At 39.3% G+C, this 21,526-nt stretch overlaps 1 protein-coding gene across 6 annotated transcripts in view; it reads left to right on the top strand.

Annotated features, from left to right (window-relative positions):
* LOC120568257 (disks large-associated protein 1-like) overlaps nt 1-13,474 on the top strand; it is a 103,480-nt gene extending 90,006 nt beyond the window's left edge. For 5 of the 6 annotated variants that reach the window (XM_039815646.1, XM_039815645.1, XM_039815647.1 and 2 more), the window contains 5 exons: nt 770-1,051; nt 3,934-4,066; nt 5,086-5,177; nt 6,524-6,676; nt 11,661-13,474. In XM_039815646.1, the coding sequence (XP_039671580.1) occupies nt 770-1,051; nt 3,934-4,066; nt 5,086-5,177; nt 6,524-6,676; nt 11,661-11,885 (885 nt within the window). In that variant the 3' untranslated portion in view covers nt 11,886-13,474. Of the gene's footprint in view, nt 1-769; nt 1,052-3,933; nt 4,067-5,085; nt 5,178-6,523; nt 6,677-10,086 lie in introns of all 6 variants that reach the window. The other variant, XM_039815649.1, reaches the window with a different exon arrangement.
* Nucleotides 13,475-21,526: the final 8,052 nt, after the last annotated feature.

The raw sequence follows: 21,526 nt of genomic DNA on the forward strand, positions 1-21,526 counted from the left end.
GTTCTGGCCCTCTGCCTGAGGCCATGAACTGGATACCTTGAAGGCCATTAATCCACTTATACCATGGTTAATTGCCAAATGACATTTTGTAAGACCATTCATTTATATTTTCATGATTTTGCAATCAAAATCTAAAGTCTGTTTCCTTGGTAACACCTGAGGGTTGGACTTGTACCTTGAACAATAATTCCCATCCCATAAGGTTTCTCTATGAAATTGAAACGTTCACTTCTCCAGTAAATAAGACGGACCTTGGCTAACCTCCTGGCAACCAGAGCTGTTACTAGTCTGCTCAGCTCGTATAACTCTTTGGTTCAGACAGCTACAAGCCAGATGTTAGCCAGCTAACGTTATGCTAGAGAGATTCAAAGTCAATAACGTTGTGTACGACTGACAATTGGTAAATATAATTTGACAGTATGTTTAACAACAAGACAAGCTAGCTATCCACCCATGCCAAGTGTTTTAGCTCACTAATTTTCAACACCTGTCCACGGGACAACACAAAAACAGAAAATAAGGGTAGTAATAACAATGCTTATAATCAAAGTGATAAAGATGAAAGATGATCTCTAAATGTGAAACAAAGAAAGTTTACAGGGGCAGTGTAGTTTACCCTTGCAGCTTTTATATTAGCGCCATCCTGGGCTGTGTGAGGACGAGGCACTGAAGGACTATACTCAGTGTTTTGTTTTTTTCACCGGAACTCCTTAGTAGGTGTACTATATCATTTTTATCTCACATGAAATGTATTGATTATTCCATCCAGGCAGATCTGGACATGCCAGACCTGCTGGACACCCCTTTAGACTCCCCGGACACTGACATGGAAGTCCTGTCATCTGGTGCCATCTCTCGACAATACTCCCGCGATGCTGCCACCTCTACGGTCAGCATCCAAGGCTCAGGGAACCACTACCACGCCTGTGCCTCCGACGACTTTGACGATGTGGGCTTTGACCCATCCATCCTCCCCCCTCCAGATCCCTGGATAGACAGTGTAACAGATGACTCACTTGATGTCAACTTCAACAGCTCTGCTATTCTGGAGGTTTGTGGGAGCATATTCAGTGATATTTATAAGAACAGGTCCAGGGACGTTCAATACATGAACGCATAAACAACAACATTAATTTCTTACAAATACAGTTGTCATGCCAGAAATACTGTTGTCACTCACTAATTAACTCCAATCATTTGCTACTTTATCATGCTTTCATAATGTTACGCTACAGTTATAGCAGCACTAATGAATGTTTTCATATCAATAATGGGGGAAAAAATCCCTAGAAGTGACAGGTTCATATTACCATTTGCCAAGTACTGTTGTAGTCATTTGCTCATAATTGGCAATAGTTAGTATTCATTTTAAGGAAGATAGTAACTGCGGTCACCATGAACGATGTGGATTATCTTTTACAGCACGAATTTGAAAGTCTGCCCTTTGAAGAAAAATTAGAGATTAAACACTTATTTGAATCTACAAAAGGGCCCCTGCAGAAAAGGTTTGGGAACCACTCATCATTGTAAATGAGGAAATTCAGTGGTGTATTTCAAATCAATCTGCACTTGAACTGTATTACAATGCAACAGTAATATAAAATTGACAAAAATGAATGATTGATGTGGTCTGTGATGGAAAATAGAACTCAAGCCAGTTTCGTGAGTCTACTAATTGACGTTTATACCATTTACAGAAAATAATGGAGGCCTGAAAAATTAGAAAAAACATATCCAAACGTGTACAAATGTATTTAATGCATTTGGAAATGGTCAACAATGGTCAAATCATGATCCTTTAAATCAGAGATCTTCAACAGGGGGTCCTGGACCCGTAGGGGGATCCTCAGAGTTGTTGCAGGGGGGCCACCAAATTATTGTTTGATGGTTTAAAAAAAAAAAAAAGATGTCTGACAATATACATTTTCCTGAATCCAACATATTACCACCATGGGTGCCAGCGCCTTTAGTCTTATTATTATTATTATTAGTAGTAGTAGTAGTAGTAGTAGTAGTAAAGATACATCTTTTTTAATGCACACAGCACTAATGATAGCCTTACTGGACTATAGTTAAGGTACTCATAAGGTCATCCACAGATTAAATTAAGTTTAAGGATTCACTGTGCCACATTTAAACATAAAAACATGATGTATAAATATATGAATATGCCAACAGTTTTTATTTTAAAAGCTTAGTATTGTATGCACCATAAAAAGGTATGTGTAAAGGCTTTATGCCGCCCTAAACATTATTGTATTGTAGGCCCAGTTTAATATGCAACAACATTTTGTACTATATATGCAGTAGGGGGTCCCTACACTGTCTCTTTTTCAGCTAAGGGGTCCTTGGCCTAAAAAACGTTGAAGACCCCTGCTTTAAATAGTTAAAGGATGTACTAGTAATGTGTTTAAAGTAAATATTGCAATAAAAAAACAGGACTCTTAGAAGATTACAAAGGTGCAATATTTTTTTCTTGAAATTATATTTTACTAGTGCAGTGCCCATTAAAAATGTGCCTGTTTGGAACAGGCCGATTGCTTGGCCTGTGGTATTGCTGCTTGTAGAATTCTTCAAAACCAAATTGTACCCCAAAATCACTTACAGAAGGACCCCAAACCACTTAATATGCAACTCCACTTTACAGCCTACTACTGACTTACAGTGTAGGCTACGTCTGCATCAGAGGAAGACATTGTACTACTATATTTACCTGACAGAGAACGCTGCAGATTCAGAATGTAATCACAAAATATCACAATGAAAATGTGAAGTAATCAGACATTAGCCTCATGGACTCATGGCAGTGCACTACCCAACTGACCCATTATGAGAGCTAATCTGCACCTATCTGCGTTCATCAACCACCAGAACCGGACCGTGTGTTTGTGTGCGCAGAGAAAGCGAGAGAGAGAGAGAGACGTTAGCTTGACGGTGAACGGTGAAGTAGGGGATTTGATTCGCGGGGTATTTTGGCGACGGTAATGTTATTAGTGTTGTAAGTTAGCAGTAGACTTAACGAACCGACCCAGGGTGAGTCTGATGAAAACTGATGTGTCTGCCCGGTTCAGCTCTGAGATTTTCTCACATTGCACAGCGTTGTGAAGGAATAATCTAAGAGATTACGTTATGTTCTGACAGCTCACAGCTATTTAATACAATAGCAGAGTCCCCCCGCTGTTCTAAAGCGTTCTGCATGTGGCGTCTGCGTGTGATGTGCAGGTTACCTTACCCCCCAAACACGGACACACATATATACAGATACGTCTCGCTTTACAAGAGAGATAGCCTGCATCACGTTCTGTCTGCGCTTGTTGTCTGTAGCTGGTTATGCTTTGCATGTGTGGGATTCTGAAACGTCCTTAAATTCGGGAATTGTCGTTTGTTTATTCAAAGTCAAAGACAGTCCAAAGTAGTGCAACTTTGCACATTTTTGTGGGTCTGAGGTGTATGTCACATTTTAGCTGCCAAAGCTCCGCTGTTCTCTGTCTCTGGTCCACAGTGTGAGAGGGGGAGTGGCCAGCGGCTAGAGCGGCAAAAGCCAATGTGCTTCTTTTACCTATATATTTAACGATATCTTTTGCATTTCATATCCAAACAACATCAAACTTACTCGTGCCCGTAGCAAGACACCTGCCAAGTTTGAAATCCATCGGACAAACGGTTCGAGAGATATGCGCATAACATACAGAAAGACAGACAGACGTTCCTGCAATTTATAGATGTTAAGTTATAAGTAAGTTATTAGCCATTCTGGGATTTTTGATCTTGCAAATTATTAATTGATAACAGGCAACAAAATTTTAACTCTCGACATATATGAGCTTCATGATTTTTCCACATTACTGGCTTTGTTACATGATAGTGAGTATACAAATTGTCTATGCAGGTGTGTCTCTGCATGTTGTGAACGTCTGAATGTTTGAATGGCAGGCGGTGCAGCGGTCGGTGTGTCACAGAGATGGACGCTGGTTTCTGAAGCTGCTGCAGGCCGAGACTGACCGCATGGAGGGCTGGTGTCGACAGATGGAGCTAGACCAACGGGAGAATGACCTGCCTGAAGATAGTATGTCTTTGTGTGGGTGTTGTCCGTCATGTTTAGGTTTCAAGTGTGTATGTTACAACATAGGAAAGGCCTTATTTTATTTGCCCTAAAATCTGACATTAGTACATTATTCTATTCTGGGAAAAACATTGTTGTAAAGGGAAATACATTACTATGAAAAAGTAATCACATAGAGCAGTGGTTCTTAACCATTTTTGCTTATGACCCCTAAATATGAAAAAAAAGTCTTGTCACATGGTGCATGTCTGCATTGTGAACACTTAAATTAGCAGACTTACCATCTCCAACAGAAAACCCTGTTCACCAACTGCTCCAAACAGCTCTATTGTAGTCCAGCCTTTACTTCAGAGACAAACGTGCGTCACTTTGTAACACACGTTATAATGCTCGCCTAGCTGCTAGCGTGGCATGCCCTCATCCTCTGCTTCTGACTGGCTAGTAGTCCTTACCTAGCTACTGCACATGTGCGACTCCCAACAAAGATGGAAAAGAAGTGTGATGCCTCACTCTGTAGCTTAAACAGAGAGCTCAACACACAGGGGGAAAAGAGGAGCTGCAGCAATGTGCAGTACAACAAAAATATAAACCTATTCTGATATAACCTCTAAATACAATTATGAACCTAAAAATGAGCATAATATGAGCACATTAAAATGAAATGGTGCAGTCTTCATTCAACTTCAGGAACAGGGGTGTTTTGTGGGGCAGGAATGAAAGCCGACTGTATATCCACATTTATATAAAATACCTGAGTACTTCAAAAGGTTCATGGGCTCCTAGAAAAGCTGAGGTCAAACATTTCTAAATGTGACATCAGTTTTTGTCACTTGCCTAGCAATGGTGTTGTCATGAGTCCAAAAACTAATAATTGCACCGAGGGCATTCTTAGTTCATGTACTTTACATCAGCACATGGAAGAGCTAAAATGCGTTTTGAACTGTCTGTTGTACATTTTCTCAAGAACAGATGGATGTTCTATAGTTTAGTCTCTTTCTAAAACTCTCTGTCTATCCTCGCAGTCCTCGGCAAGATGAGGAGTGCTGTAGGAAGCGCTCAGCTTCTGATGTCCCAGAAGTTTCAACAGTTCAGGGAGCTGTGTGAGGAGAATCTGGTGAGTGTGAAACACTCACACTGACAATAACATGCAGTCAATAATTAACACTGTTACACATTTCACTTTTTGTATAATAGACTTTTGAACAAACTAAGATTTGATTTACTAACAAATTAATTACTTTTGATGTCCTTTATCCAGTAATTTCTTTCCTGCTTTCTCCTCTCAGTTCCACTAGAACATGTTTTTCATACTGTCTGTCTGAATATACCTGTATTCACCCTCTGTCTGACACACTCAGTTTTAGCACTTGTCTCTTTAAGCCCCCCTTTAAGCCCAGTCTGCTCTGATTGGTCAGCGTTTCCGGGTCTTTCGCATCTGCGATCTCTGTGAGTCTCTGCATCATCATTGCAGCCGGGGAATGACTGTAACAGCACTGTGGCAGCTCTTTATATATATTTATTCTATTTAATATATATATAGTTGTAACGTACGGTTGTGAGGCCACTCGTTTAAAGGCACTGTTTCTGAATACGGGCTATTTGCATTTCTCTGTTGATTGAGCGTTTTGATACTTTCACAGTATTTATATAGTACCTCAACCTGCTTTGTAATCAAAAACAGTTTTTACAATATGGGACCTTCAAAGGATCTTTACTGTAGCTATCTAAATGTATTGAAACACCCTTTAGAATACAAGGGGGGTTAAGCCAAATTTCTCTCCATGATATACCGGTAATTAAATATATATTCCTCGTTTGAGCTTCACTGAAAATAGACTGTCAGCGTCACAAAGCACCGTTCAGTGTGTGTGTAGAGCGCACCGGGCAGAGCAGCAGCTACGTGGCGCTGTAAGATGCTAGGTATTAAGAGCAACAACGGTAGCGAGCAGTATTAAAGCCCGAAATTCCACATAGGGATGGTGGTTGAGGGGGTGGATGGGTCAAACAACATGGGTGTCACGATTCCTAAACCCAACTGTCCCGTTCTTTTCCTAAACCCAACTGTCGCTTTCTTCTTTTCCTAAACCCAACTGTCCCGTTCTTTTCCTAAACCCAACTGTCGCTTTCTTCTTTTCCTAAACCCAACTGTCCCGTTCTTGTCCCGGGTGTCATGGAAACTTACATTTTATAAACCCACCCACAATCTTTTTCTTAACCTAACTGTGTCAAAAATGACGCCAATAGTCCCGACCCAGCATGTTTAGTTAAAGCGCGTTTAGATATGACGCTAAAGGAGACTTTTAGCGTCAATAACAACACCAAAGGAACCTGACCAAGCATCAGTATTTGTGAGGATGTGTTGGCTAATGTGTAAAACCATTTTCATTAATTTCCTCTACCCCGGCTTTCAACTTTGACCCTATTTCTTCTCCACCTTCTCCTCCTTTTCTCCTGTCATAGAACCCCAACGCCCACCCTCGTCCGGTGGCCTCAGACCTGGCGGGTTTTTGGGATATGCTTCAGCTGTCCATTGAGAACATAAGCCTCAAATTTGATGAGCTTCACCAGCTCAGAGCCAACAACTGGAGACCCCTGGATCCCCCTGAGAGAAAGGTACACACACACACACACATTCATAAGCTTCCAGTATGCTGACTCGTTGACCAGGGATAACAACATCATCTGAATAGAAGGTTTAATGTTGTTCTTTCCCCTTCACGGCTATTATGAATGTGAGTAATTATATAAATGTCTCATTTGGCAACAAATTACTTTTGTTTATGGTACCCAAATGGATATTTTACTGCTCTGCTGTTCCGCCGTTAAATCACAGCTTTTTTTCCAAATCTAATTTACTCTACAAGTAAACAGTCTTGTTTTTCACCTAACTTCTGTACTGAGTCAATTTAGATAGGGTGAACACCCAATGGAAACACAAATTGTGTTAGCCAGGTAATTATTCATCAGGCTCAACAGAAATCAACTGTTCCTGATCAGACTTTTATCTGAAATGAAAGAAAAAAGATTGTGCTGCATGATAATCAGAATGTGGTTTTAATATTTTGTGCAATCGGTTTCAGATTCACAAAGAATTGCACAGTGAAGACAGTTTGCCTGTTTATCATTACTTAGAGCTACTATAACAGCATGCAAACACTTTGAGATTTTGGAGTGTTTAAGCCCCTTTCAGACATGCACGCCATTACATTTATCTGATTATCTAATTTATTGTCATATGGTATGTCTAAACAAGCACACAGGTCACTTTCACACAATCGCTTTACATACAGCATGTGAGCTGAACATCCTGTCATTCAAGGCTTGTACTGTAGGATATTATAAAGCAAGTATCAGAGTTCGCTTAGTATGGATGTTCAAAAAAACTTTAAATGATGGGAAGACGTATCATTGGGTTCACTATGAGAAGAGTGCTCACGATTGTCGTTAAAAACAACTTCAACAGCGAAATCAATTTTAAAATTCCCACAGGTCACTTTCACATGAGTCAATTGCTTAAAGCTTTAGTGTGTAACTTTTAGATTTTAATGAACGTCCGTTATATTCAAGCCATTGCCAAATAACTTGCTACAAAGCTAATTAAGATTATCAGCTCCACACAACTCTCTCTGGATTTCTCAGTATGGCTATGTTCAGAAATTGGTGTCGTCTGGCGACTTTTAGTTCCCAGAAATTCAAGAGAAGATAATTACCTCTTCTGAAGAGTCCATCATGTTTTTTTTAATCCTCCATGTCCTCCTTAGCTACTAGCAACTACGTGGGAGAGGGGTGGGGTTGGTGCGCGATCACGGGAGACTTGTGTCATGTTGATGCACTGACAGAATTGCTGTCATTACTTAGAATTCCTCACGGGGGAGACAGAAACTATGCACTATAGCTTTAACGTACAGCATTTGAGCAAGTAGGAATGAAACGAGACTCCCAACTTAACGTCCTGTAATTCAGTGCTTTTACTGTCGCTTATGTAAAGCAATCATCTTTCTTCACTCTCTATTCATGTTAAATAATGAAAATGATGGGAAAATCTATCAGTGGGTTTACTATGAGAAGAGGGCTCACGGTGGTCATTAACTAAATGCTTTAACAGCAAAATCAATATTAAAGTGCATCAGTGATTCAGCCTGCGAGAGAACAGAAAACACTCTTGGTTTTCCTGAACATAACATTTTTGAATCACCTCTCTGTCTCTCTCTCTCTCTCTCTCTCTCTCTCTCTAACTCTCTCTCGCTCTCTCTCAGACACACACACTAGGCCCCAAATATTGCGCAAGCATTGTGGCTCTTTCTGTAAATGTTCTCTCATGTCTGGTTGACGCCTTAAGGAACATTAATGTAAAAAACACCTCTGTCTGAATGTCAAAAAGCTACCACTTTGACAGATAGAGGAATCTAGTAATTGTTACATACAGTATTACATGTATGAAAAGGGGCTTTAGATTAAAGTTGGCAACCATGAGGGAACCAAAGTTTTGTCATTCACCTACTTCTGATTTAGAGCTTTCGAGACCAAAAACAGCCTGCATCACAGGTGTCACAAATTTCGAACTAAGTTCCCACAGTTTAATGTGGCTGCTGCTACAACCCATGACTACAAACCACCCAATCAGAATACAGCTTGAAATGACAGAGTACACTAACTGATGCCACATTGTAATCACCCATAGACATATACTGTACAATTAATGTAGATACCACACTGGTACGAAAAGCATTGTCTCTAGGGCCATACTGTATCTTGCTTTTTGTTGTATTTTGCAAAGCTTGTGATGATGCGAGTTGATGTCTCTGCTTTCCTCCATTTTTATTTTATTTCATTTTCATTGTGGATGATTGATGACCAGACATTTGTTACACAATATGACACGTACAGAGATCATAGTGTGACGCTCAGTTTGAGACTAAGATTGTATTACACCATCTCACACATTGTGTCATGACATGATCATGTAGGACTGTTGTTATAAGGTGCCAGAGTGTGTTGGGGCTTTTACATCAATATGAAATATGTCATATCACGGAGCACTTCCCAAGCTCCAATTGTTTAATCTCTAAGACTCATCCTTTTCACAGTAACACTCTTTATTAGCTCATAATCCAAGTGTAAATCACACCTGAGGTTCCTGAATGGAAGCTGTCCATGTTTGTTTGACGTGCAGGTGATAATGCCCAGTGTTAAAGTAGTGACAGCAGTCATTTTGAATGAATTCTTTTTTCACAATGCCCTTACGCTACCTTTAACCCTTGTAATGTGTTAAAATACTCATAAAACAATGATTATCATCCAATATTGTTTTTCACCTCATAGGTGACTTATTATGGGTGTGTGGTGTGGTGGGGACAAATTGAACCACATTTGATCCACAAAGCAACACACAAGTTATGGTCACACCTTTTTAATTAGAAACATTTAAAATGTACTAAAATTGTGACAGCATCTTTTGTTGTGTTAGAATACCTGTTTCTGAGGATATCAGATCCAATATGTTCCAATAAAAGAAAGTAAATTGAACTTTTTACATATTTGAACTGAAGTGAAAATGGGTCACATTTGACCCTAACACAATTTAAGGGTTAAATGGGGTTTTTTGTGGTGAATTCATGTTGCACAAGAACAAGCAATCAGTAGGGAGCTTAAGTTAAGGTCACTTCAAAATAGCTTTTATCTTGGCGAATCAACATTCTATACATACACGCACATGACAATGACAGAAGCAAAGAAAGCCTTTTTTTTAATCGGGCAGTATCACTCAGCTTTTCTCTCATGGTGCAGAGTGAGTGCATGGTTGTCTGACTTGGTCTCTGTGGTGATACGGATACTCTTCCTTCTGCATATTTTATCTCTAGATGTATCTGTAAATCTCTTTCAGATGTCTTCTGCCTGGCCTGTTTTCTCTCTTTCAGCAGTGTATGTTGTGGCTTTGCATCATTGTGAATACTGACTCTGCTGGCTTCCTCATTTGCTCTCATTATTGTCTTTTCCTTTCTTGTGCTTTTTTGTGTTGACAGTGAAGGCGCTTGCAAACAGCCACGCATCAATCAGCATAACTGCAATGCCAACAACACCACAGGGCCTTGACACCTCTGGGCCTCCGTAGATCCATCATATCTGTCTTTCCATCCATCTGTCCATGCTTCCTTCTGCCCTTCCTTCCTTCCCTCTGCCGCCTGAAACCGTCCGCGTGGCTTTTTGTTGTGTGTGTTATAGCTGCCAGTGTGAAGATAGATGGAGCGGAGAGAGTGTGGCTAATATTTCTTCTCCACAAATACACCTTACAGCACACTGTTAGATACAATTAGAAAGACGTGCATAAACTCCAACCCTAAAACACCAAAAACAAAAAAAATGGAATTAGGAGGCAAATAAAACCAAATAATACACCAGTAAAAAGAGGAGTATGCCAACAAGAATGCAGCATTAAAATATGACAAGAGATTTCAACCAAGATTTATTGCAATTAGATAGGGAAAAGTCTAACTTATTAACCCAATTCAGCATATCCATATGTTTGGGAAGCCTTTCCCTATTGTGAAGATAAGAATGGTTACTGCCTTTTGTTAGGATGCAGTCCAGTCCATCACAGCTAAGGTGTGCTGTACTGGACTATGGAAATTCAGCATTAGTCTTCAGTCCATTTTAAAGTGAGCTCAGACGCATGTGGACAAAAGCTCAGCTTAGTGCAGAATATGATTTTGAAACCAGCAATAAATAAGGCAATACAATAAATACAGAATTTTACAGAGTGCAAATGATAGGGAAGCTAAATCAGAGAACCTACTGTAATTCAGTCTCTCGTCTCTCAAGAGGAACGTGACTAAGTACAATGTTGTCTTAACTGGAGGAAATGATGGACAAAACTATAACAAATAATACTAAATATAATCATCTTTTTTTAATGGAGCACTTTTTGAAAATCCACGTTACAAAGTATAAAAAAATGATGTACCACAATTGTCTTTAAGGGCATTTCTGGTGTCAGTTGAAAGTGAGGGCATTATGTCGTCTGCATAGTAGTGAAACTGGTGCCATGTTTATGTATGCACAGTTGATGAAAAAATAAAATAGGCGCAGGAACAGACATTGTCACAGGATACTCTTACAGCACTTAATTATATAAAAGTAATATTATAATATTATAATACTATAATACCTAGCTTGCATGCATATGAAAGCCTCAGACTATACAAGGTTGTGTCACATACAAACACACATTTGACAATAATGTATGTACAGTAGGTACAAAAAAGCTTGTATAATAGAGAAGATGGAACAAATGTGTGAATCAACACATGTAGGGAATAAGTTAAGAGCTGCATTATTACAAAAACGGTAAAAAACTGTGAAGGATGATGAAAAAAGAATTATACTAAATGTCTATCTTTTTTGACCTCTTATTTACTTACACTATTACACATATGTAAAGTGCATAGACATACATTAAACCAAAATCCACTAAACAAGTTTTACAGATAGCATTTACAATGGGCATCAAAGGCACACACACACACACACACACACAAATACATGTGTGTCTTTTTCCTGAAATGTTCTCCCCTCCTCCCCTACCATCCTCTCCCACCAGGAGAGGCGGCTCCCACCTCCAGTGCCAAAAAAGCCTCCCAAGGGCCCCCACCACCACCCCCCTCTGGCCAGAGACCGCTCCCTGGAGAGCTCAGAGAAACAGCGGCAGGAGGCCAGGAAGCGCCTGTTGGCCGCCAAGAGAGCCGCATCCGTACGGCAAAACTCAGCTACGGAGAGCGCTGACAGCATCGAGATTTACATCCCCGAGGCTCAGACAAGGCTATGAGGACACTACCAGGGACACACACACAGGGTTGACTTGCAGTACACATACACACTATACACAACGCAAACACAAAAATGAATGGTTGTCCACGCCAAGGTACGGGGTGTAACCGAAAATATGAATACTTTATTTAGATATGCCCAGATCATGCGGGAAAAAAATTGCAGTAATATTCTTCTTAGTCATAACTCATAAACACAGAGACATCCTACACAACTTGCTACACTCAGCACAATTCAATCTTTACAGTGGTGTTTGTATTTCTGATATTAAAAAAGGCGCTCCTTATAACTTCTTTTATTTTAATCTGGTCCTCATTGCATCCACACAAAAAAAATGCAATAGAGCTATTTTGGCCTGTTTCTTTAATAGTTTTCTCATTTTTCATCATGGACACATTTTAAACCAACTTTCAAATCCATCTGAGCCTAACTCCCATTTATAAAACACCATCCATTTTAAAATCAGGCAATATGGCCTAAGGCAATTCTAACTTGTTTTTTTACCACTAAACTCAGCATCATGATAGATGAAGTTGGGTTTGGTCAGAAGTGTGTGTCTGTTACACCAGTGATGTCACAGGGCCACAAATCGACATTTTGTCAGTAGAACCATTGCAGTGCAGCGCGATCCAGAACAGCGCAACATGTTTCTGTGGGCAGCTTCAGTGTTGAATGCAGCGAAGACGGCTATCATGTATTGAAAAAAAATATCTGTAATAATGTTGAGGAGTTACAAAACGAAAATCTGTAGATAGGAAAAAACATGAACCACAAGCATATGACAGATTCAAATATCAATATCAACCCTTCCCAAGATACGGACATTGGCTTTATGTTACACCCTTACCAACCTATGTGCATTTGACTTTCCAAGACCCTAGATACCGTACCCTTCAGTGGGGAGCATCAGTTGGCCATGGCCCGAGAGCTGTCCAAACCTCTAACACACCAAGACTTTTACAGTGTAGACCCATTATTTAGACATGTACCTGTAATGTTGGAACACTACCTTTAAATACATGTGTCTAACTTCTAATATTGAGGCCAACCGTCACGCTTTATAAAGCCGCAACTGCAGCTATGTTACAGTGGTTCTCCATATTCTGTGTAATCCACCCTAGATTGAGCTGAATCAAAATACAAATTATTTAAAAATGTCTAATAACTTGGAGGTCTCATTGTCCATCTGCTGAGGAAGATCCCAAAAGGACGTCATCACAGTGTCAAGCGCAAAGGCTCCGCAAATTATCAGTCATCGTATCAAACCTGTCACACAAAAGATAGAGTTGTTTGAGAGAGAACAGGGAGGCAGTGGTGTACAGCCAGGAGGAGGCTATGATGTCAGGCTTTCAACACGTCATCATAAATAAACGACAGAATACGTTGATGCCAATGACTCACAAAACAACATATATGACCGTTTTATTTAATGCTGTGAAACGGCCACATGGTGGCCATTTTGAATATGTGACCAAAACACATGACCAAAACACGTGACCAAAACACGTGACCAAAACATGTGACCCCGGTGGCATTTTTAATCGAGTGACTGTCAGTACCCGATCCGTTCCACCTGCACAATCCGTTCTGCGCATGTGCAAGATGACACGTATGCCATGACGTAGGCGCAGATGATAATGCTGCGTTCATTCTACCACCACCTTGGAATAACGGCACCGCTTCCACCTGCACGATCCGTTCTGCGCATGCGCAAGATGACGCTAGCCTCCAGCTAACGTTAGTTAGCTAATAGCTAATTCGGCGGACCGCTAGGTGATTATAGCGGTCTGCCGTTAGCCTCCACCGGGAAGCTAACGTTAGTTTAGCTAACGGTTAATTTGGCTAACCGCTAGCTGATTGCAGCGGTCTGCTGTTAGCCTCCACAGTTAAGCTAACGTTAGTTTAGCTAACAGCTAATTCGGCTAACCGCTAGCTGAGACAGCATGTAAACTTTAAAAGACCCTCAAAATAAAACTTGAAAATAAACGTTAACATATATAACAGCTGTTACGTCAGTTCTACTTTACTTGTGCTCATTTAAAATACAATCACTCAATACTTGTCTTTATTGTTATTACTGTATTGTCTTAATTTAGCTGTAGCTTGCTTTTCCCATTAAGTTTGACTTAACGTTATGTTAGACTGAATCTGGCTGCAGAAACAACGTAACCAGTGGGGCGTTGCCTGTTATTTCGAGGTGGCATGAACGCAGCATTATCATCTGCGCCTACGTCATGGCATACGTGTCATGTTGCACATGCGCAGAACGGATTGTGCAGGTGGAACGGATCGGGTACTGACAGTGACCATTCTATATAATGTAACGATTGCAGTTTTAAACGCGTAGTTAATGGTTTTAAATGGAACACTGAAGTCTAGGCAACAAAAATACTTAGTTAAGGTTAGTAAAAGATCAGGGATTGGCCTAAAAAGAGTCACGTAAAATGAGGATGTAGCTACATTACGGTCTTAGGTCCGTAAAAGTCAGTTAACTTAAAAAAGTTAACATCTGACTGTTGGTTTCACATGAGCCACAAACCCCAGTCTACTGAGTTAAATACCTTTCTTTGTTTGACCTATCCACCACCCCAACCTTTCTCCTAAAACGGAGGTTGTCCCTTTTACCTTGTCACCTCACTAATTATTACTAGTCAGTAGAGGTCACTGCAAAACAATAAATGTCAAAATGGGTCGTTATACAGCAGCTTGCACAATCAACCTATATGGTCGTTTTCTGGGTGAGGACGGTCTGCAGGCATTTCACCTCGCCTTCCAGTGTGGACATTTTAGACAGGACCGGATGGCATGTCTTACAAGTAGGGTTGGGCATCGTTTTGATTTGAACAATTCTGAATCCAATTCCAATTCTTCCTTTCGATTCCGGTTGTTATCGTTTCTTGTGCAATTCTTAAGGGGTGGTCGTTGAAACGGGTCACATGCTTATTTCACAGATAAGAAGATAAGAGGAACATTTTTAATCAATTTCAATCAATCAAAAAAAAATGTTGCAGGCTTTTTCAACGTAAAATAAAGCCACACTTTAGAGCGCTGCTTACTGTGCTCCTAGCTGCAACACAACAAGCGCTTGGAAGTACGATGGAAACCAAAACTTGTGTTAACTTAGTTACTTGTGTTAAATTTGGAATCGATGATCGGATTCTAAACCAAATTTTCCAAATAATTCCATAAAAAAAAGAAATTCCATTGGAATACATTTTTTTTTAAACGATTCCAAGTGGGAAACGGCTCTCGATGCCCAATCCTACTTACAAGCTAGTTCATTTGAAGCATAATAATCTCTTCGAGACAGAAATCAGTTTTTGACTAATGGTAGGAGAAAAGAGTGTCAAAAGTCACATATTTAGTACAACCAGCAGAGTGGTGGCAGAGTGATTTCAGTCTTACAGGTTTGGTCAGATCATCCAGGACTTAGTTTGACTTTTGGTTGATGTTGAAGGTTTTGTCTGTGGGTCTTGTAATGTTACTCATAACATTAATATGTACAGAGGTGATGGACAATCACACACACACACACACACACACACACACGCACATAGTAATCACACAATCATTGACTGTCATGTGGACTCCCCACTCACACATACTGAACACATCAGCACTCGCAGGTAATACTTTCAGGTCTTGTGGCTGTGTGAACACTACAGGCTGTTGTAATATAGAAACAGTGTCTCTCTCTTCCCTCTGGAGAAGAGCCCGCCATGATCACTGTTGATCTTTCATCTTCCTCTCCGTCTCCACACTACATCAGTTCTGTATTGAAGTTAGGAACTTCATGTAATGATCAACTGGTATTTCCTTTCTCTACGGTGAACCCTGTTAGAAACGGGGACAGTATTTAAAAAGAAAATTCTGCTTTTTTACAAACTTAGATCTATTGTCATTGATGTGATTATATAGTACTCACCAGTTGGGTCACACAAATTACACAGGGCACTGCAAATAAGAGCCACCAGGCAGGTTTTAATTAAGTTTTCTAAAACTCTTAATTTAAGATTAGTTTCAAAAGTCCAATGGCTGGTGTGGCTGCGCCTTCTGTATTTTACCAATTCAGCTTTTGATGACCAAAACTACAAAATCTAAGTTGTAAACAAACACAATTTTCTTTTAACATAGAAAGCCATCAAGTGGATTATGAAGTGCTGATACTGTCAAAGATGCTATCTCTATGGTTTAATCCTCTTGTCCATTCTCCTTCTTGAATTTCAAGGTGATTTGTATTTTACAGGGTACATTTACACTTAAGCAATATTTAGTGGAGTTAGTGAGCTTTATGGAAGTGCTCAAAGATTTCCTATGTATCACAAGACCCTATAATTAATAAGACGGAATGAGGCTGAATCGAATGTGCAGTGTAGTAATAATCTCATGGCGTCTCTTAAGTAGCTACTCTAGTTGTGCAATTAAAACGTTGAATTCATCTTTCTAATTTTAAGATGTTTAAATGAGTTGTTTTTCTTCATTAGATAAATAGATGTATAGACAAGCCATGTCAAGATTTAGTTGGTTTAATTGGAAAAATCTAATTGGTATTAACACAGATATAATCTTCTTTTGGCTGTGTAGAAATCCATCAGACAGTTTTCGACACAAAGGGCTATGAATATAGCCATTAGTAGTAATCCAGTGGTTGCCAAACAAGAGCTTCCAGGGACTTGGAGTTAATTCAAATGTCCCTGAACAAAATGGCCAAAGAAGTGTTGCTTCAGTGCTACAGATTTTCCCGGATTAGGCGACACATAAGAACGATAGTTGAAGCGACTTTACACGTGAAAGTCAATGTACTCATCTTTTTGAGTCCTACTCAGCCTGTGAAAACAGTTGTATCATGTCTTCTGTGTCCCTAGCTTTGTCAAGTCTCACAAAATAACCCTGATGATGTCACAGTGATGTCATTGAGGTTATCTCAGCTTTGGCCCGGAGACTTCACATTTATTTTAATTTAAAACAGAAAGCCTATGTCACAAACTGGAGATCTGGAGTTTGAAAGATGTATGTGTGTTTATCATGCAGAGAGGGTCTAACAAAGAGATACTTTCAAGTTGCATAATGGAAAATGTAGGATCCAGCATTTTGAAGCTTAACCCACAGCAATGACTAAAAGTCAGAATATCTCAGCCTCTGCTGCTTCAATTTTGACCACCCCTTGATTAATCTGTCTCCTGCGAGTCCCCCAAACTTTATGAAAGTGCACTACTAAATTGCTTGAGTACCCTCTCAATGCAAAAAAAAACAACAAAACCAAAACAAGAAGCTTTTAAAAAGCATACCAAACTTACTATAAAGTTTGGACTCCACATGTTTTGTGCAAAGACATCTCCTAGTGAACACACCAGTTCCAACAGCAGATTGAATTTGGTCGCAGATGTAATCAATCAAGGAATCAGTGCTCAGTTTATACGGATGAGAAGCTGCTGTCTGTTACTGCTACGCCTTTATTGACCAGAGTTCTAAAGTGCCATAAGGAGACTTTCCAAATCCATATTTCATATTCGACAGCTGAACCACACCTGGTTTCAAGAGTGACAAAGGAAACATCTTTGGGGCCAAGATGATTTTTCTTGGAGCCACTTCATGTTGTTTATCTGTGATAATGCCATTTATACTGCTACTACTACTTATGCCAACATTTATTGTGACAACCTCTTATACAACTGCCATTTATTTCTCCAGAGCAACACTGGAAATCTAAAGTACGGTTCACAGGATTCTACAGACTATTCTATGATGATAATAATGATGATGATGATGATGATGATGATGTGTTTTTGATGAAAGTATTCAGTATTTATTTTCTTCTTTTGTAAAGATTAGTTGTGCGTGTGTGGGGAGGGGATGTAATTTTGTACAGGATCTAATTACCTCTGTGTTTAAATGATGATGACAGTGAGCCATAATTAATGTGAATTACCCTTCTTATCAAGAGGAAAGGGCCATACAGATGCTGAAAGAGTTTTTTGTTTTTCTTTTACCATTTACTGAATCATTTCTTTAGTAGCAAGCTTACTGTCTGCGTGTTTGGGAGGAACAGTAGAACAGTAACAACATGACATGAATGGGAACCGGGGGAAACAGGAAGATATGCACATTGGGAATCGACTTGGGATGACTCACACAGAAAAGAGCTAGTTGGAGATGCAAAACGGCTACCGGAGAATGTCCACACTTTGAAGCTGTGGTGTCAACAATGACAAATGTGAAACGCGAAAACAAAAAGGTAGAAACTATGGAAGATCAGGGATGCCAATATTGAAACTAAAACTTTATCAAATTAAATGATCAATTTGTTTGCATGTTATATGTGACTAAATTAAAATTGCAATTAAAGAATTAAAATGTCGCCTTTGAAAATAAAAAATAATTCTCATTGTACCCCAAAGGTAACACACATTTTCTGAAAATGAAAAAAAATGTAAAATTAACTTTACATTTTAAATTGGCAAAAAAAAAACTGTGCCCACAAAACCTGAAAATTAAATTGGAAACTAGTTAGCTTTAGGGCGCTTTCACGCCTATAGTTTGCTAGAAGTTGCAGCTCTGAGTATGTTTACATGCAAGTTATGAAAACAGCATATTCCGGTTGGATATTCCGAATAAGGCCTTTTTCCGAATATAGCATTTTTCGATTAAGACGTGGGATATTCCGGTATTATTCGGGTTTTAGAGGCATTGTTTGGACATGTACTTATACAGCACAATCGGAATATGCTTATAAATCTGGATTTTTACCGCAGTTTACGACCTCTTGCCTGTTTAGAGTTTATGTTCAGCTCTGTGCATCGCTATGGTTGGCGTACACAAACCAACCAGCCAACAGTTTGCAAGGAAGAAGAAACACAGCTACTTTTAAACATTATCAAAGACTTGGATATCAACAGGTTTTTGGATACGCGCACACATCGCTACGCTGACCTTTTCAAGAAGCTGGTTGAAGGAATGAAAGAGGAACGCTGTGTTCGCGCGATCCAACAAGTAGCCATGGAAAAAATCGTCCTGAAAATCGTCTTTTTCGGAATAAGGGCTAAATCTGGAATATTAGTATGTGCATGTAAACATAGTCATTGTTGCATTTTTCATCTGGCTTGGTTTGCGTTCACACTGCCCTTTGTCAAGAGCTCAAAAACGATGTAAACTAAAATCATACAGTCAGTCAGTTCAATACAGTTCAATTTGGCACTCTTTGACTTTCATGGAAAACAACCTTGGATCTAATGCTGCTAAAAAAAACAAGTAACTCCAACAAATGGTTTGCTTGAGCTAGCTCCTCAGGAAAAGATGAGAAATGTAGTTTATAAAATCAGGGTCTCCCAGACATGGTGGTCTGTTACTCAAACTGTGTGTGTGTGTGTGCGAGAGTCTATGTGTTAGTGTAAGTAAGTGTAAGTTTGTATGCATTTCATATGTATATATTACCATTATGGAAGATGCACTGTGTGTGTGTGTGTGTGTGTGTGTGTGTGTGTGTGTGTGTGTGTGTGTGTGTGTGTGTGTGTGTGTGTGTGTGTGTGTGTGTGTGTGTGTGTGTGTGTGTGTGTGTGTGTGTGTGAGGTCTCTATAAAGTGCTTCCTGAGTCTCCTGTTTTCTATGTCGGGCCTTTCCTCAGTACGGTCTAGTAGCCTCATAGACTCATTCTGTACATTAACTCTCCACTCGTACCTGCGACAGATCTCTTGTGTTTGTACAGAAAATGGTCGAGGGTGTTTCATGACGCATGCAGACACAATATTAGTACTTATGAATCTATATCTAAGTTGAAAACATGTATTTGGTTTATTTATGCTCTTATTTATAGATTTTTTTTTTAAACTCAGATTCTGTTGAAGTGGTCTGTCAAACTCTTCTGATCTTATGTTGTACTGTAAAGAGATGATTATATGTCCATAACTACTGATGAACCCATAATAAAATTAACTATCAACTCTTCCTCTGTGACTATTTGTCAATATAAACACATTAATAGAATCTTATGGTTTGCATGGACTAGTTTTGATTCAATGATGGAATATATATCCTGTAGCCATCAAGTGAATTAAACCATCAAGGCAATGCAGTTTTATTCACTACGTTTCAAATTCTGAGGCAATTCAGCATGAGGCAAAGAAATGCATTAGACCAAAAGGGTTAGATATACTGTATATGATATAAAATATACAATTACAAATAATAGACGGAAGACGGTGCATTGATAAGCCAAAAGAAATAAAAGGGCAGAAAACTATGAAAGCCCATTGCATTCACAAAAGAAAAAAAGAAATGAGACATTATTAATAGTTGTGGAACGAGGTGCAGACACTGTAACATGCATCCTGAGTGTGTTTTCCCCTGTAGGCCGTGGGGGGGGGGCGGAGAAGAAAAAATTTTTTTCTGCTCAGGATTATACTGATTGTCCTCTAGACTGATCCGTCTATCCGACAAAAATATTTTACCACACAATGTATGGTTGTTGCTGTGAAACCCATAGTTTAGAAACCTATGCATTACTAAAATGTATTCATAATGATGTTTTTTTTATGTGATGTCTGTCTCATATCTTTCTCAGCCATGTTAGAGATTTATCTTACAATATTTTATTTGTGTGTTTGTTTTTTCAGGACAGGTGACAGATACATTACTGTGTTTTTGTTCATGACTTGCCATAACAATTAGTTTTATTACAGATATTTAACCCTCTAAAGAACGAAAGACACACCAGCGAGTCCAAGCGATGTTTGATAACACTCAACTGCTCAAAAAGCGACATTACAAAATTTCATTTTAGACATTTATTAACTATTTTATTAACCATCTGAGGTTTAAATTCACCTTTTAAGGGTATTTGCATATAACTGATCCCTGTGTGTTTCATAGCAAAAATGTTCAGAACAAACTCATCTTTCTGTAAAGTGAGGCCCAAATTTGTTCCAGAGCAATGTGTAAAGAGACAATTTGGACCTAAAGCTGGAAAATTGATGTTCGCTTCTAAAATTTCTCAAATCTCTTGTGAAAATATACCTACACTCAATAGTTCTGGTGCTTGAAATGAGTGTACAAAAGTCTTGGGTTCACAAAAGTAGCGTAATATATTAATAAAATAGTAAATAAATGTCTAAAATGAAATTTTGTAATAACGCTTTTTGAGTAGGATTGTTGTTAAACATCACTTGGACTCGCTGGTGCGTCTTTTGTTCTTTGGAGGGTTAAGAGAGAATTAAAGCGCCCATATTATGCTCATTTTCAGGTTCATAACTGTATTTTAAGGCTGTACCAGAATAGGTTTACATGGTTTAATTTTCAAAAAACACCATATTGTTGTTGTACTGCACAGCTCTCTCTCACTGCTGCAGATCCTCTTTTCACCTGGTTTCTGTTTTAGCTACAGAGTGAGACCTCTTTTCATCTTCTTCTTCTGTACTAGCTTTGATTGCACTCGCACATGCGCAGTAGCTCAGATGTAGATCATGTCAGCTAGCTAACTCTAGAGACAGTAAAAGAAAGCCTGTTTCTCCAACTTTGGTCAGTTACAAGGCAGGATTAGCTGGGAGACTTCTAAATGAGGGCACACATGTAAGTAGTTCTTTTGTAGATTATGGTGAACTTGTGTGTGTTGTAGCAGTGCTTTGCTATTGAGAACGACGTAGCATG

The sequence above is a fragment of the Perca fluviatilis genome, chromosome 11 (genome assembly GCF_010015445.1).
Source record: "Perca fluviatilis chromosome 11, GENO_Pfluv_1.0, whole genome shotgun sequence".
NCBI classification, from domain to species: Eukaryota; Metazoa; Chordata; class Actinopteri; order Perciformes; family Percidae; genus Perca; species Perca fluviatilis.